This window comes from Zerene cesonia, chromosome 29 (genome assembly GCF_012273895.1).
Source record: "Zerene cesonia ecotype Mississippi chromosome 29, Zerene_cesonia_1.1, whole genome shotgun sequence".
Lineage (NCBI taxonomy): Eukaryota > Metazoa > Arthropoda > Insecta > Lepidoptera > Pieridae > Zerene > Zerene cesonia.
The window spans coordinates 4,842,734-4,861,611 of NC_052130.1; the positions used below are offsets into that span (position 1 = coordinate 4,842,734).

Consider the following 18,878-nt stretch of genomic DNA (forward strand, 5'->3'; position numbering starts at 1 on the left):
CTTAATAGTAGGCTCATATTTTAAAATCAATTCGGTCGTTTTGGATTTAAATATAGAAAGAAAGACAGAAAGAAATATACACAGACTCAAGCATACACCTTAATTTGTAATTGCATAGCAGTCTACCCCGGCTTCGCCCGTGGTACATATATAGCCCATACATGGCTCACATGTACATATATCCAACGCTGAAAGAATTTTTGAATTCGGCCCGGTAGTTCCTGAGATAAGCGCCTTCATATAAACTCTTAAACTTTATGTTATAAGTCAAAAGTATAGATAAACATCTATTTAAATTAACGTTTCAAAAATTTACGATCGCAATGCTGTATGCTGTAAGCTTTTACTCTAACAATTTGATTTATGTGTGTTATGATAGCTATCTTCAGGTAATGACTCCATCGCGTGGTTCAATTAAACATTTCTGAATATTTAAGCCACTTTACCTTCCACAATCACGAGGGAATAACATTCATATTATTATTATGCTTCCATACCCTTTATTGAAATACTAGCTGCGCCCCGCGTAAGTCCGTATCCCGTAGGAATACCGGGATAAAAAGTTACCTATATGTTATTCCAGCTATCTACGTACCAAATTTCATTGCAATCGGTTTCGCATTTCGCGTTTAAACTTTCGCATTTATAATATTAGTAGGAAGTAGAATTTTGTGGAGTTTTCGGATACAGTTTTTCAGATAAATTAGTATTCGAATGTGTTTAAATTTGTGAAGATGTAATTAGATATAATCGGAATACAATCGTAATTTCTAATTACAAATGGCATCTGTAATTGAGTCTAAATTTTTGTTAAATGTTTAAAGTTGAAAGATTTTGGAAATTACAATTTACATCAATTCTTCCTACTAATATTATAAATGCGAAAGTTTGTAAGGATGTGTGTATTTTTGTTACTCTTACACGCAAAAACTACTGAACCGATTGCAATGAAATTTGGTATTTAGATAGCTGGACAACTGGAATAACACAAAGGCAACTTTTTATCCCGATATTGCTACGGGATACGGCCTTACCCGGTTTCATCCGCAAACACATCCTTACAAACTTTCGCATTTATAACAGTAGATTAGTAGAGTAGGGTAGGATATTATATTTCAATATATATAATGTTGCAAAATATAATATCTAAAATCAATTCACTTGGCTAATCCTAAAAGTGTACTTTCAGAAATTGCGTTGTATATCAGTTTTCGTACCATTCCGTGTCGTATTTTTCTTCGGTCGTAAAAAGTGTATTTTATATGGCCTTTTAGATAACTCTCGGAGGGAATTATTCGACATGGCGAACAGGGAAATACATTAAGGGCATTATAAATTAACTTGTCTTTGCGCCTATGGTAGTTATTTTTAAATTCGTTCAGGAATTATTTAAACTGGTTCTGTATTGCGATTTAGTGGTTATTACGTTGCTAAATCGAATTGCTATTCTAACAGTTTTGAGATACGCGCGTTCAAACGAACAAACCTTCAGCTTTATCTTATTAAATAGTTTCGTACTAACATTATAAACACGTAAGTTTGTAAGTATTTTGGTGGTTGTTGTTACTCTTTCACGCAAAACAGAATATCATATATGTATGTATTTAGTACAGAGACAGATTATAGTCTGTATTAGAACTTAGGCTACTTTTTACCCGGGTACCACGCGAGTGACGCCGCGGGTAGAGCTTGTCACCCTATCACAGTTATATTATAAATGTGACAGTTTGTTTGCTTGGATGTTTGTGCGTCAATCACGCTGAAACTACTGAACGGATTTTGAAATTTGGTATACAGACCTTAAACTCAAGAGGTATTAAAGCCAAAAAAAGACCATCGAATTGAAAACCTCTTTGTTTTTGGAAGTCGGTTGAAAAGGAAGAACACATAAAACTTTTCACACGAAACATTCCGTATCACAATTTATTTCCACCGCTCGACTAATTGGACGAGACTCGAATGAGAGTTCTAGTGCATGCTAAATCTGTTTAAAATGGTGTTAAAGTTTTCACAGAACAATTCAGTTAAAGGGTTGTTGACACGGGTTTTCAGTAAAATCTCATTCGCTAAACGGATTACAGAGAAATCTTTTGATTTACCTACGTTCATTTACCGAGGCGCTATAACTGCTTTAATAGTATTACCGTTGCCTGGGTGATTGTTTTAATTTATTATTCGTTCTGTTTGTTAGTTGCATGTATTCTCTTTCATCTTATTATTATCGAAAAATCTAAAACACTTCGAGATCCATTGCAATCATCACATAATCATCCTACAAAAGTTCCCACAGAAGCGGCACATACCAGGATAGGATAGGGCTCAGGCCATGTACTGCCATTCAGCACCCTGGCACTAATGCGGGTTTGTGGACATTTTAATATAGTATGTAGCGAGTATGTATGTGTTTTAGAGATTAAACTGAATTGTTATATATACCTCGATGGAGCCTTATTAATTACATAGGCTTTTATCCGCATATACAAAGCGTGAAGTATCATAGTATGTTATGAGTCGTGTTAACGAAATATACGCCCATATACGCTTAGTATAAGCTCATGTGGCAAAAAGAAATCGTCATAACACAGTTTTAACATTTATCATCGGTTCGGAAAGCAGTGCCTACAGAGAGGAGCCGGCAAGTAACTCTGTACTTGCTCTTTTCCAATTATATAAATTTTACATTTCATCATCTGTTAAAGACGCAAAGGCCAACGAAACCTGCTAATACTTTAATTTTATTTACATGCTGACAAAATAGCATCTGACGCATATTTTTAATACAAAATTGTGTTTGTAAGGATTGTACCAAACGTCAGATTTTTCGGCATTGTTGTCGTCGGAATCAGCATTTCATTCTGATTAAATTCTGTTGGCATTTTGGGGTTCGTTAGTAACAGATGGTGGCAGTTATTTTATTGCTTATAACTTTTGGTGGATTTCTAAAACAATCGAAATATGGAATTGAATGTAATGCATAGTAAGGAGGGTGAAACAAACAACAGAGACATGCAGATTTTGTCCTTTTTATCTAACAAATAAGTTTTTTATTAGCTTTTAGGACTGATTTTGAAAATTCTTTAATCTTTTTTTCTGTACAAAATTTATAAGTTATATTCAATACTGTTTTATTTTAGAGCTAGTGCTTCTCGTGTGGTCTCATTACAATTTGGTCAAGTTATGATATTTTCAGTGCGGTTTAGTTTTATGTCAAAAAATAAATTAATAAAAATAATTACTAATTAAACAATTTATATTATGTAATCATAATTTAGTTTGGCATCTCTTGATGGACCTGCATTTTAGTTTTATGTTTTCGAAATAAAAACACTCAGACGAGAGCTCCCCTTTTTTCACTTTTAAATTTTAATTTAATTCAATTATCAAAAACTAAGACCAGTTTCGGAATTTTGTTGTCCTGACGAGATGTTGCGAAACCGGTCGTACTTATTTTTGTCATTGAATTAAATTAATAAAAACTGTTTTTATTTTTGAAAAATAATGATAATTTACATTAATAACCAAAAAAATACTTATTTACGAATATAGTTATATATAGCCAAGCCAATATGGGCCATACGCGCCAGCAGAACCTCAATATAATTCGACGATACGTTCTTAGTTGCTTTTTATATTGTACGTGACACGAATGTCAAAGTGAATGAAAATTATTACGCTTTCGGAATCAGTGCGGTTGTATCACGTTTTTATGGTTATTTCTGTATAATCCTCAATAATACATGAGTTTAGGTCAACTTTTTTCTGCCAATTAGGTTTCTTGAACTGTGTACTTCGCTCGATTTCGCCCGCGTGAACTACAAAAATATTATATCCATTTAGCTTAAATACTGACGCAGCATACAAACTTATTCCTCTCTTTTTTAATAGCTAACCTAAACGACGATTTTGACGATAGTGCAAAACTTCCCTTCCGGTGTCTAACCCTTGTCGATTGTGAGGATATTGTCATATAAGGCCAATAGGAGGCCTATGTCCTTCTCCTCGCCCTACCTAGTCCATTCCTTCTTTCCAGTCATTAATCCTTTCCTGACCCCTTATTCCTTAATAGCGGGCAGCGCATTCTCAGAGGTCTGAGCCTCTGCGAATGTTCATGTGGTGATCGTTTACCATCACACGAACCACCAGCTCAGTTACCCGCTATGACATAAAAAAATAATAAAAAAATAAATAAATAGACAGAATCATATAAACAATTCATTTTTAAATGATTCGAAGAACTTTTGGATGGTTATCCTTACTAATAAATGCTTGTTTCTTGCCTTCCCTAAACTGTTTTATGATGTAGCTTTTATCTGGAGATAGGTGGCTAGAGAGAGACAAAGGCTACTTTTTACCACAGTAAAACATTTCATTCCTATGGGAATTTCCTTTTACAAGTCGGTGAAGTTTCTCGAAGAAACTAGACATATGTATAATGACCTGACTGAAATACAGAAACCACTATTTTATATAGTAGAGGTCTGCCCCAGCTCGCTCGTACTAAATATATCGCCTATGTCACTCTGTAATGATGCAGCTTTATAATGGTGAAGAAATTTTTTTAGGTCCAGTAGTTTTTATGTGAAGGCATTTCATACGTACATACATTAACACAAATGTTCCTCATTATAACATAAGTTTAATTCGACTAACGACTATCCAATTTTCGATGATTACACGAGAACTATCGTAAAACCACAAGAAAAACAATTCAGCCGTTATTGCATAATCTTCGAAGTTCGAACACACTAACAAAACCAATCAGTATTTATTGCATTAAGGTTTCGTGTAGGCAATAAATAATACGAAATTACTGTGGTGTAAGTTAGATAAGCAAGAGTTTTTTTACGTTGTTGTTGGGGAGACATGAGATCGAATTATTTATATAAAACTGAAGAATTTGTTAGTTTTTTTCCACTAATCTCAGGTACTACCGTACCTATATAAAAAATCTTTAGATATGTATATGGCTGTTTGATACCTACGTGATATGTGATCACGGACGAAGCCGGCGCGGCTCACTAGTGCAGGATATTACTAGAGAACTGTCATCTAATTCACAAGGAAGACGATTATTCCGTTTGTGCCCGTTTCCTTGTCCTCTGTCCATTCCTTTCCTTCCCTTTCGAAAAGCGGACAGCATTTGCATTCTATCTCTGCGAATGTTCATGGGCGGTGGTGATCACTTACCATCACGCGACCCACCAGCTCAGTTGCCCGCTATATGACATAAAAAAACAATTACATGCTCTCCATAATTGAAAACCGCATGAAAATCGGCGCAGTAATTTTTGTGTTTATCTCGGCCGGACACATTTTTAAATAGATTATCCAGCGCATTAGTAGCAAGACCTTATTTAACTACCTAACTATCTAAAGTAAGAAGCCCTGATATTGGTTTAAATGGATTGACTAGATTATCTCATAATCTCCGAGAGGCTTTGAGCGCAGATACCATCGTTCTAGCCCGATCGAACCATTTAGAAGGAATTAGATTTATTTTAAACTGATGTATTTATAAAGCTACGTTTTATATGTATTTAGCTTTTAGTTAGCTTTATTTAAATTCGGAGTAGTTTAAAAGATGTTATTATATACATAATTATTTCTCTTGAATCATTCCATCTATAAAAAACCCACCAAAATCCGTTGCACAGTTTTAAAGATAACATATAGGGACATAGAGACTGACAGAGAAAGTTGCTTCGTTTCATAGTATTTTTTAACATCAATTAACTAGAATTCGCGATTGTTTCTTAGTAAAATTTTACTGTACCTACGGAGACATTCTGGTATCATAGTGTGGGTACATTTATAGGTATGGCACGCTGGTACTATTTACGATTCTGTCGTATCGGTCCCCTGTGCATTCGGACTGTGAAGCTAACGACTTAAAACTACAAACTATCTCCTTTCCATCTCCCTTTTCGCGTTGCTGCTGAGAAGATCATATCTATACTAAGAACATAAAACTGAAGAGTTTGTGTTAATTAAACTGCTGAACTCTTTTCAAAAAAACTTTCACCGTTGGATGTGTATGTGATTGTTATAGGCTATATATACCATGGGCGAAGCCGGGGCAGATAACTAGTTGTAAATTTAAATGGACCAACGTAAAGGGTAACTTCATGTAGGGAGATAATACATGAATAAATAACAGATGTGGAAATAAAGTTAGGTCGCTAGTGACGTGTATTTTATAACCAATAACTAATTTGTACGGTTCAATGATCTAGATTACACCTTACTAGCCCACGGTTTCGCCTGGGTTAAATTTGTGGTAATAGCCATCCGCCAATCGAACATCTACCGGAATTTTTGGAGAGATTTAAACACGCAACATAACATATCCCCCTTTAGGAATTTAACAGGAATTAAACGTTTTACTGCTACATAAATCATACCATAAGAATACTCTGTTGAGACGTAAAAAAAAGACAAATAAACAAACTGCATTTAGTACTTATAATATTATTTTGAATAAATATTTAATAACAGCTTGGAAATTTTAAACAAACGGATTTTATACAAACTTTTTACACTTCAAAAAATCAAAGATCGGTGGCAATACGATAATTTCATGAGTTCACTCATTGTCCTGATTAGGATTGCCAAGATTAAACAATTTTCTAACTTATTGAGTATGCGAGCAAATGCACAAAGAGTGTTATATTATAATATTTATTTTGTTTCGTCCTTAGAGCCATTTGTTGCGTACTATTTTTTGTTTTCAGTTTTTGAATTTACATAAAAATTAAACAGTAATATGTTTAATTGGAAGTCATCACAAATTCGACATTGTGTTAATCTTAAATCCTTCAATTAAATACAAAATGACACAATTTTCACGCCTACAAAATACGATCTTAGGAAGCTGAAATCTCGCAAGATCATATGTCAAACAATACTGTGGCGTCATGAAAAATGGCGCGATAATCTCAACTTGGTAGCAATTTACTGAATGACGTCAGCGTTTTCGTTTTAAATTTTTATAACAATTGTTAGTGGTTATGTGTTTTATTTTACTATTCTTTAAGACCTTTGCGAAGTTTTCTCCTAGATTTGTGCTTGATGTAATAATGTCTGTCGTTATTGATAATACCATATGTTTACGGCTCAATTTTGATGGAATTGAAAAGATTATGTGTGCAGTGAACAATCACATAAAAAAAAGCTCGGTAGATAGCAACCAGTGGGTAGATTACATTATAACTACATAGTATAAAGCAAAGTCGCTTCTTGCGTATGTAGGCATTTATGGTTAGATATTTAAAACTACGCAACGGATTTTGATGTTTTTTTTTAATAGATAGAGTGATTCAAGAGGTAGATTTATATGTATAATAACATCTGTTAAAATGCAATATTCTTAATATTAATCCATTATGCTTTAAATTTAATGGTATTATGATATCAAATCTATTGTATTCAAAAGCATTGTAATGTTATCATAAAAAAACAAATGTTGTTTTCTCTTTGATGTTTTAAAATTTGTTGACAAAATAAATTTATGTAGCACAAGCCTAACCCGCGGCATCGTTCGAGTGCGCTCCAGGTTTTATTACGACATTCATTCAACATACAAATGAATTTTACCCGCCTGATTCTTAAATTTTATCTTTTATTTCGTTGATCAGATTTAACCTGTCACACAGGTATACCCTCTAACTGCTAACTCCGGCTCCGCTAAGACGGCTTTGGTAAATTTTTAAAATGTCAAAAATTCTATATTTACTACTACTTACTAGTGTGTGATTGGAACACAAAAAAATTTGATATCCTAACCCAGGGTGGAATATGTCTGAAACATAAAAAAATCTCCTAACCTTTCTTTAGTTATGAGTGGTTACAAACATGCCTTTTAAAAGTAATTAAATATAAATTATGCCTTTCCGTAGCTTTAACAGGCTGCCAAGTTAGTCATTAACCAATAATGACTAACCATTTTTTCTTCCAGAGATCCCGGTCTCCCAGCAGTTCAGCCCAAAGGCAGCTGGATGAAGCTGACCTGTTCATGGACCTCATCAAGGATGTAGCCAATGAATTGGATATTGACGTTCTCTGTCATAAGGTAACTTTATCTTATTCCTACTTTAGTCTCATGGTCAATGGAAAGTAAGTTGCACATGTCACATTTTTGGTTTAGCGCCATCTATCGGAATTTAAAATTTCGTAGTGATTCAATTGTGAATTATAAAAAATCTTCCTATTTGAATCATGTTTTTTTCCCTCGTTACAAAGTAGTCACTTACTAGGCTATCTACTGTGACGTGAATAAAGGGCAAATAGAGACACTTTCGAATTTGTAATATATGTAAAGATAATGTTATGTTATGATTTAAATAGATAGAATATTTTAAAAATGAATGGTCTATTTTTGCTAATATATTTTACTTCAGGATAAATTTGATAAATTTATTTGAAAATATAACATAAATCGATTTGCTTTTGAATTTAACATTAATGTAATAATATTTATAAAATATAATTTTATGTATGTCTTACAACTATCCACTTATTGTATACTACTTCATGCTATTAGTTTTTAGTCATAAAGTAAAAAATATAATTTCAAATTAATGTTACCTATTTTGAAATGATATCCTCTTATGGGGCCGCCAGTCATCCTGGCTTGCATCCTCGGCATCCTCGTATACGGTTGGATTATTTATCTATTTTGTCGGAAATATTCCTTTTAACTCTTCATATTATGAAAATTTTGTTCTAAAAGCTAATGAGTGGTGTGCATATTTAACATTGATTTTGAATTAATTATTATGTAATCCTTAAAAGAATACCAGTACCAGGAGTACAGTACTTTATAAGTATTTACAGTACATACAGTTCTGCAACTCTTGATCAAGTTGAATGACTAAATACCTCGTTAGTCTAACTGTTAATTTGTTTGGCTCGAGAGCGATCGTTTAAGTCTTTAGCTAGACTATTAAAAGTACATTAGTAATTGAAGTCTTTCTAAGGTCATTGTAGTTTATCGCTTCCTCTTTAATTCCAATGGAACCTGTATACACTACTCTATGTACGATATAAACAGTTCCACCCATTTCCTTTCCTCACCCTATCCCGGCCATTGCTTCCAGTCATCGATAATTTTCTTATCCCTTACCCACAAAAAACAGGCAGCTTATTCGTATAGACACAGCTTATCATCACACGAAACACCAGCTCAGTTGATCTTATATAAAAGAATAAAGTTAGAGTACTCTGTAATAAATACTTGGACTTGATAATTTCTTAGTTCTTACGAATGTCAAATTATGTTTTTGTTAAACAAAATGAAAGTTGCGTCATTGTTAGAACTTGGATAGCTTAGTACTGGCTGAATGTAACTTAGAGGTCACAAATATGGGGCGAGATAATACAGTGTTAGTTTAACGTCTATGTTTCGTTTGAAGAAACTAGTTTTTCGTGAGCAATTTTCTAGATAGAACTTAATCACTCCATTGAAATCCCTTTATAAAACCTTTCTTCTCACTGTTTTTATAGTTATAAGTATTTGCCTCGTACTACGGAAACTTGGAATCAGCTTCCGCATGCAGTGTTTCCAAAGGTTTACGATATGGGGACCTTCAAGAAAAGAGCTTACTCCTTTCTTAAAGGCCGGCAACGCACACACCATACCCCTGGTATTATGGGTGTAACTGGGAGACGTGGAGCACTTAACATCAGGTGACCCGTCTGCTCTCTTGCCTGCTCTATCACATAAAAAAAAAAAATTCTCAAAATCGGAAACCAGATAATCTATATGCGCTTCTATGAGTCAAAGTATCAGATCAAACATAAGTTTGTTAGGTAGAGTAAGCTGATGGATCCACATGTTGCAAGCATATTGTGAATATGTGATTTATTTTCACAATAAGATAAAATGTCCACGTTTTGACTTCTGAAACATTATGTCATTGTGGAACGTACCTTATGATCTAGAAAATAGAACACAATTTCGATAAATTTAATAACAGGCAATATACTCCGATACTGCTTACTAAAACTAAAACTCAATTCATCTGTACAATATAAAATTCAGTATGTAGTCAGCATAGAAAATTTAATAACGGTAAGTCTATACAAGACCTTGGACTGAAAGGTCTTTTGAATGAGACGCACAAAATCCGACGAGTAATAAATGTAAATTACAATACCACGTAACGGACACTTAGCTAAATGAAATTATTCTTTCGAATCTAACATCAGAAGTGGGATGATCCCGTCCATTTGCTGATTAATTCTTTATCTTCAGAATAACTTTCAAACGCAAAAACACAACTTTCCTTACGATAGAATATTATAAATGTTATTTTTTATTAGGTCGAACATAGTTAGCATTACACGCAGGAATTTTTCTTTTTTCATAAAACGAAAAAGCAACTTTCTCTACCAAGGATCGAACAAATGGATTTTCTAAAGTATTTATAACAAGACGCTCGTCCCGGCTCCGCCCGGATATCAAGATTCTATTTTATAGCCAGGGAGAATTTAATTGGGATAAAAAGTATCCTATATCCCAAGTCAGCTCATACCCTGTCTGTAGACCAAATTTCATCAAAATGCATTCAGCAGTTTCAGCGTGATTGAGTGACATACATCCAAAACAAACTTTCTCATATATAATATTAGTAGGAGATAGTAAGAGATTTAGCATGAAGTTGTAAATATCGAAGTTACGACATTATTTGTCTACGAGTTTAGTATAGTTCAATCCTGTAGGAAATAAATTTAATGGACCTTCTGAAAAACATTCTCTGTGTCTTTTCTATTCCCAGTGAGAATTTTAAAGAATAAATATTCCTTTAAAAGTTTGACATCCGACCAAAGTCCTTTAATAATGAAGCGAAATAATGCAGCTAAGGTTTGGTAAAATGCCAGGTCCGAGGCAATTGTGTGATGTTTTCTTAGGATTTTCTCATATTTTATGTCCCAGGAGATTTCTTTTAACAGATCTCATCTCCGCTCTTGTAAATTAACAAGGAATACTTAACTTTTACTCACTCGCAACCCATGATAATATATCAGTTTAATGGAGACTAGCTATCCGCCCCAGCCTCGCCCGTGGTACATATATTATAGCGTATGTCACTCAATGAATTTCCAGATTTTCAATAGGGAAATAATTTTTGAAATCTGTTTAACAGTTTTTGTGTGAAAACGTTACAAACACACAAAAATACAAAAGTTTCTTCATTGTAATGTTAGCTGTTGCTTACACACAAAAATAATACCTAACACTAGCTTACCGTCCCCGACTTTGACCGCGTTGTCAAAGGAAAACCCCGTGGATATGAAATGTTTCACCGCAGTCAAAGTAGCTTATGACACTCTAGCCGCCTAACTAAATCTAGACACAGAAACTATATCGCTCCGTTGCGACGCGAAGGAAGGATAAACAAATAAACAGACACAATTTCGCATACACAGAGTGAGTAGGTAAGGTCACTTATTAAAAACTACGTTAAATAAACGGATGTCAACTCAATTCTAGAAAATAAAGAAGACTTCTTACATATAATATTCTTGTGTCATACTGTTTGAATTAGTAGTATGAAATTACTAAAAATATTTTGGAGTCATATCAATGTTTCTTTCTTTCTTTCTTTCAAAAACTTAAACGCCTCCAAATTGTTAGAATTAGACCAAATTGTAATAGAGTAACACTGAAGGCATCAGCTTTCAAATAAAGAGTTATCAATTTCGATAAACCAATCGTAAATTCTAAGGTGTGTACCTTAGGATTTACGATTAAAAAAAAACAGTCGAATTGAAAACGTCCTTTTTTGAAGTCGGTTAATAAACTAATATTTACAGTATGTTCAGTATCACAGTATCCTCGTATGGTCCAAAGACATACATTGTTAACTTTTAATCAAATTTCGTTGCAGCGAAGTAAACCCGGTAGCTACATAACTTTATAACAGCGAAGTTATTCGGTATAAAACCGTGTTGAAACATGCAAGGACTTAACAACTTGCGATACGATATCGTGTGATGATCAGTTATTAGGATAGATGGATGTCGAAAAGCTTATCGGATAGTTGTAGCGGATTTTATTTCATATACGTGAATATTTATTAATACTGTGTTTAAAAAGATTAAGACAAAATTCTCTATCAAATGAAAAACGTTACAACTGTGGGATACGAAAATTATTTTTTTTAAATGTTCTTTCTCAAATAAAATCAATAAACTCGCTTCATTGTCTTTATACAAATATCATGTCGTTTAGAAGTTTAAAATTAAATATATTTTTTTTACGTCTGCAGTTAGGTGCCTTGCTTATATTTTATCTATGTGTATGTTCTCTATTTATACTATGATATTAAAAATGTATTAACGTATTCTTCTTATACGTATAAAAATACGTATCAGAAGAATACGTTATATTATGTTACTAATAAACGCACACGAAATTCCTTGTATTATGCCATTTACATTGAAATCTCATACAAATATAGAGTATGTACTTATCCCGATATCGGGTCGTTATCGTTATCGGATCGTATAGTGTAATGATATACCAAGTTTGCAACTCATAGTGCAATGTGTGGACATGATGTTGAATTTAAATTTATTTTATTATGAAAGATGTTAGTATACGCTTAAGTTTATAAAAAATCTATAATATATGAAATTTAATACTTCCACAACAAACATTTGAAGCTCTTAATGTTATATTTTGATTACTATATAAATGGTAGGTATCTTCGAGAAGGCTAGATCGATCAAAACATAATTCTGCATTCATTTTCATTCCAAGCCTATATTATAGAACAGTAGACCAAAACACGTTTCAAAATTATCTAAACGGAATAAAATACTAGGTAACATTTTATAAAAACATTTGCACTGTCGTATTTTGGAAGCAAACTGATTCCGAGGAAGCGGAGGCCAACGTAAATTTTAATAGCTATGGTAAAATATTATATTCTGGATAATTCCATTCTGCGAAGCGTCGCCCACGCTTTAAGACCTAAGGGGAGTAATGTCCATAGCTTAATATTTTGACTGTTGAATATAATACAAAATGCTTATTAATGTATAACCGTTTGATGAATACTTTAATTATTAGTTACTAGCTTTTGCCCGCGGCTACGCGCGCGTTAAATTCGTAGTAGTTTAATAGATGTTATTATACATATAAACCTTCCTCTTTAATCACTCTATTTACTAAAAAATTCCCAACAAAATGTATTGTAATGTTTATTTTTATAATTTTTTTAAACTGATGTGTTATATATTTCTTTACAGATACTGGTCAACGTGTGCCTATTAACATCAGCTGATAGAGGGAGTCTGTTCCTGGCCAAAGGCACACCCCCAAACAGATATTTACAAGCCAAACTGTTCGATGTCACCCGAGATACAGGTAAACTCAAATGATAGATTATTTACATTTAGTTTTATAGCATTGAAAACCTTAAGAACATAAAATTGAAAGAGAAGAAATTCGATTACCGAGGCGGGGTCATGGTTGGCCGAGAGGCTCGCGTTGCTATGGTACGGCATATAGACGCGGGTTCGAATCCCGCCTTGGGATCAAATGTTTTCTATTCTTTTAAAATTTCTCATTATTTCGCTTTTTAGTTCCAATTTAAGCAAAGAACGTATTATATTTCTGTATGGAATCTCTTGTCCCTGAATAATCGTAATCTATTTATTTAGTTTCTTTAATACGAGTATATAATATTTATTTATATGTACCCGCGTTTTTTCTTACCTAGATTAAAGGCATTTCTTACACTTATATTATAAAGAGGAAGAATTTTTATTTTTGTTTGTTTGTTTGTAATGGATAAACTCAAAAACTACTGGACCGATTTTAAAAATTCTTTCACCATTAGAAAGCTTCAACTTCGCTGAGTGACATAGGCTATATACGTACCCCGGGCAAAGCCGAGGCGAACTGCTACTATAATATAAAGCTCAATAGGTTGTTCATTTGTATTTCACCGACAAAAACTACTGCTGCGATTTAAAAAGTTGTTCCACCATTGGATATGTACTTATGTGACATCTAAGTACTAAAAGCCAATATATTATATAATACGGGCGAAGCCGGGGCCAACCACTAGTGACAAGGTATAAACAGTCTGGTTAATGTGCTGTATATACATATAATAATGTTTTTCTTAATATCCTAAGACCTTAAAATATTAATCTATGACAAATAACTTCGAAGTTGGTTAAAGAAGTGTCACGATTTTGCAAGTACATATTATTAGAATGAATCATGTCGTCTCATGAGCACGTGCTAAATGTCATTTGGAGTCATTTTAGTGAAATGTCACATTTTAAGGACCCATATTGGACCCATACCTACATTAATAGGCCCACTGGAATTTCTTCATGAGTGTCTCAAGTGAAAATATAGCTTATTAAAAAAAACAATTTCCATTGTATGTTCAATGATAGAAGTTGCATAAGTTTATTAAATCAGACACATTAACTCGTTTTATACTCTAAAAAATACACAGAATAAAATAGTAGGAACATCGCTATCGACATTAGTTTAATCTATGCCACAGACACTGCGCCCACACCTCAAATTAACAAGATATACATAAAACATACAAAATAAAACAAGTCACATTACAATAAATATGTGTCTCTGTGTGTTTATGTGTGCGTGTGTGTGTGATGTTTAAGAATTAAAAAAAAAGAAGCAACGTACAACGAACTATCAATCCAAATCGAAAGATTTCAGTACTAGACTGCGTCTTGAAACTATCAGTAAATCCTGTTCTGAATTATCAATTATGTCTCCTCGACTCTTCTAAAACGTATTCAGACACTGACTATAAACAATATATACAAAATAACTGCCGTACCTTCCGATTATATCATCTCATTACTCATTACTACCATACTTATAAACAATAAACATTCATAATTACCAGCTACTCGTATTTCGCCTGTGTGGTCTCAGACCGACCAAGTTTTACGACATTTTGATGAGTCATTGTCCATTGTGTGGCTTCTGAGATGTTCGTAATGCATGGAACTGATAGATAAAATTGAGGAAAACATTGTTTGTGGGAACGATGAATGAGGATAGTTCTTGATAATTGTGTTTCGCATTGTGGCTATATTTCGGGGGTGTTGCGGTTAGCGAATTGTTATTGTTTACTCGTGGCCTTTGTACCTACTTCGGATTAATTAACAAGCTGTGTTTGTTTACATAAAATGCACATAATATCCGTAAGGAAATGAATATATTCATTACTGCGTTTAGTACTTAGCAGTCATAACACGGTGCTTGCTTGGAATAGAATAGAATATTCTAGAATCAATCATACGGAGTCAGTAAATTAGCTTTTATATTGTGAAAATCCAACAATTCGACCAGTTATAGAAGAAATAAAACGTCGCGCCTGGCGACCAATATCTTACCATATTTCTCAAACAACATTACCAATACTTTACACAATATTTATTATCGAATAAAGAAAACAAACTGCTATTATTCTCAAATACTATTTATTAACATTTCCATTGACACAAATGGCGTAGAATGTTTTTCTTTATAGATTGTAAGCCCCTATTCTATTTTCATACACGCAATAGCGCTAAGCTCTGTCGAAATCCAGCCAAGATAATCCTCTTCCCGTTCACCCCAAGAAATATAATGTAGCAGGAAAAATAATACGTTTCAATGTAGGTCAAGCCGTCCTGTGTCAAATGAAAGACATTAATTTCAGTGGACGCTCTAGTTCCTATACAATTCTTTCTATTAAAACAGAATGTCAGAAAGTCACTCTTCGGTGCTTAGGTTCCACTATCATTGTTGAGTTTGAGATAGATGTTTACCTACAGTTGATAGACACGAGTTTATTAGTGTGAGTGTTTGTTGTATGCTCAGTATTATATCTCTTGCATTCTTAAATGGCAAGATTTATGGCGGAAGCATTATGGATACATTTAAATTTAAAGGGTGATAGTATTTATCGCATACGGGAATGACCATTTAGCCCGTTACTGAACTCAGTGGCTCTTTTATTCGTAAAGCACGTAAAACTGGGATACTTAACAAATTTTGTAAGATTTAACAGAACTTTAGGGTAAGTTTTATTACGCTTGCCTTATATTAAAAGTAGAACAAGAGTAAACAAGTAATAAGTAAGAAGGCCCATCGTGAATTGTTTTAATTACAAGAAAGGATCCAGGGGATGGGCCCTGGTTAACGGGCTTAAAATTTTTATGTATTATGTCTATACGATCTGCTCTAGCGACAGCGGAAACTACTTGATTTTGTTATTTGGTAGTGGTAGATATTTAACCTGCTCTTTACGTGTGTCTATTATTATTACTAAATCTGTCCCCCCGCTGGCGCCAAAGTCTGAATCGCCCCTTTACACCATAAAATTACAGAAATGAAAACTTTAAATAGTAGTAGATAGTACATAACAAAAATCTTCAATTATTGGTCTACTGATAATATGATAATACTAAAACATTATTCCAGAATTATACGACGCACTAAGGATGGCGCGTACGCAGGAAATAAGGATACCTTTTGGAGTGGGTGTCGCTGGTTTGGCGGCGCAGACAAAACATCCCATCAATATCAGGAACGCGTACGCAGATCCAAGGTCGGGTTTTATTATTATTGACTTTTTACTATATTAGATTAATTGGCGAACAGTCTACGAAATTATCAGATGCGTAGATTTCACATGTTAGTAAAAATAATTTGTTTTCCTCTGAAGAAGCAAACAAAGAGGAAATTGTTAATTCGACCGTAATTGTTTTTGTGAACGAGGTAACCTCATAGCGTTTGACTGGATGAAGTGATTTTTATGATTATTTCGTCATTGAAAACTTGTGCCTCTCATGTGGTCCCATTTATTTTATTTCTAGTTTTGACAATTTTGAAAGGGCGATTCAGTTTTTTGGTTCAAAATAAATATTTTTATAATTTAAAGTCGCAATTCATACAGGAATAGAGTTAAACATACCTACTGGTGCCTATTTATTTTATATTTAAAACATATTTATTTACATCCCTGTATTTCAAATTTTAGGTTTAACAGCGAAATTGATGTCAAGACTGGTTACAAAACAGAGCTAATACTTTGTATGCCAATCTGTAATTACGAGGGAGACGTTGTAGGTGTTGCACAGATTATAAATAAGACAGATGGTAAGAGTTACTTTGAAGACAATTGATCTTAACTAATTCAATTATCCTATCAAAATGTTTGTAGCAAAAATTGCTGATATAAATATTTGCTCCAAATTTTCCTTCAGGCTCAAAAGAATTCTCACCTCGTGACGTAGAAGTCTTCCGGCGATACCTCACATTCTGCGGCATTGGAATCCAAAATGCGCAGCTCTTTGAATCGTCTGTTCTCGAATATAAGAGGAATCAGATCCTGTTGGCGCTAGCTAGGAGTATATTTGAAGAACAGAGCAATCTGGAATGCCTTGTGACGAAGATAATGACTGAAGCACGGGAGCTATTGAAATGTGAAAGATGCGCTGTGTTTATATTGGATACGGATCATTGTGAATCGGTGAGAAAATAAAATAAAATAGATTATACTTCATGTACTTACTTTAAAATTGATGGAACTTTTTAAAACTATGACTGTTTTATAGACTCGATCGCTTTTTAAAATTTTCCTTTCAACGTAATGGCCCTAAACGATCTTAAATTAACACTATTGTATCACTAATTTGTAGTCTTTTGTGACATATTTTGCTAACCTAAAAGGCAATACAAATATAAAATAATTGTTATTTTTTATTATACGAAAAGCAAGTTATATTACCATTTATATAATGTTTGCATTAATTATTTTCAGAGTCATCTTGAACGTATTGTCCAAAGGCCAGGGGGCCGCAAAGGCCAGCCAGCACTCCCACCACCAGCTCCAACCAGGTTCCACACGTTATTTGAACTGGGAGCACAACACTCGAGGACCACACTCACACCAAGACATGATGCTACTTCCACTTTAGCATCTATTGCGTTAGCAGTGAGTTGAATTTTGCTTAAAGTTTTGTTTAGGTCGATTGACTGTTTGAGTTGAACAAGATTTAAAAGAATTCTCATTATTGAAATTAGAGAATATAGTAAGAAGGCTATTATAGACTATAGAGTTATTGTTTGTGTATCAATCTGTGTCTCAAAAGCATGCAAAGACAATGCACCCTAGTAAAGAAGACTAAGACTAAAGTAAATAATATGTTCTGCTTCTAGTTCATATTATTATTTATTTATTTCATTGATTTAAGTGACATTTTGTAAATAGGTTTTATTCTACCCTCGTACAATCTAAATACAAATACTTTTCCAGGTAGCCCAATCCAACAAAGCTCTGAACATATCGGATGTCGACGAGTGGCGCAGCGAGAATGGCATGACTAATACGGAATGTGATGACGCAGTTAATGTCCGTACGATGCTATGTATGCCAATCGTGAATGCGAATAAAGATGTTATTGGTGTCGCACAACTGATTAACAAGGTATTTTCCATTTCATTATTATTATGTATACATATTACCTATGTTTATAAATGTAAAATTGACATAATTGGAAAAGAGCAAGTACAGAGTTTCTTGCCGGCTCCTCTCTGTAGGAACTGCTTTCCGAGCCGGTGGTAAATGTTAGAACTGTGTTATGACGATTCAAAAGTTCTTTAAGAAGTCTAAGTGAATAAATAAATGTTTGAGTTGAGTTGGAGTTCAAGGTATAGAGTTTGTTTGAGCACGCTAATCTCAGGATGTATGAATCAATTTCAAAGTCGTTCGCCGTTCAATAGTTGTGTGATCATTGAGTGCTATATAAAAGGACGGACTGATTATAGTTCGAAAAAATATTTGTAGCTTGTAAGAAATGCTGCCATAAAATTTTTCTTTCTGAGAAGC

At 33.7% G+C, this 18,878-nt stretch overlaps 1 protein-coding gene across 2 annotated transcripts in view; it reads left to right on the forward strand.

Annotated features, from left to right (window-relative positions):
• LOC119837927 (cGMP-specific 3',5'-cyclic phosphodiesterase-like) overlaps window positions 1–18,878 on the forward strand; it is a 62,490-nt gene that overhangs the window by 36,252 nt on the left and 7,360 nt on the right. For both annotated transcript variants that reach the window (XM_038363720.1, XM_038363718.1), the window contains exons 3-9: window positions 7,955–8,068; window positions 13,255–13,372; window positions 16,469–16,595; window positions 17,028–17,146; window positions 17,254–17,519; window positions 17,811–17,984; window positions 18,306–18,476. In XM_038363720.1, coding sequence (XP_038219648.1) covers window positions 7,955–8,068; window positions 13,255–13,372; window positions 16,469–16,595; window positions 17,028–17,146; window positions 17,254–17,519; window positions 17,811–17,984; window positions 18,306–18,476 — 1,089 coding nt within the window. The remainder of the gene's footprint in view (window positions 1–7,954; window positions 8,069–13,254; window positions 13,373–16,468; window positions 16,596–17,027; window positions 17,147–17,253; window positions 17,520–17,810; window positions 17,985–18,305; window positions 18,477–18,878) is intronic.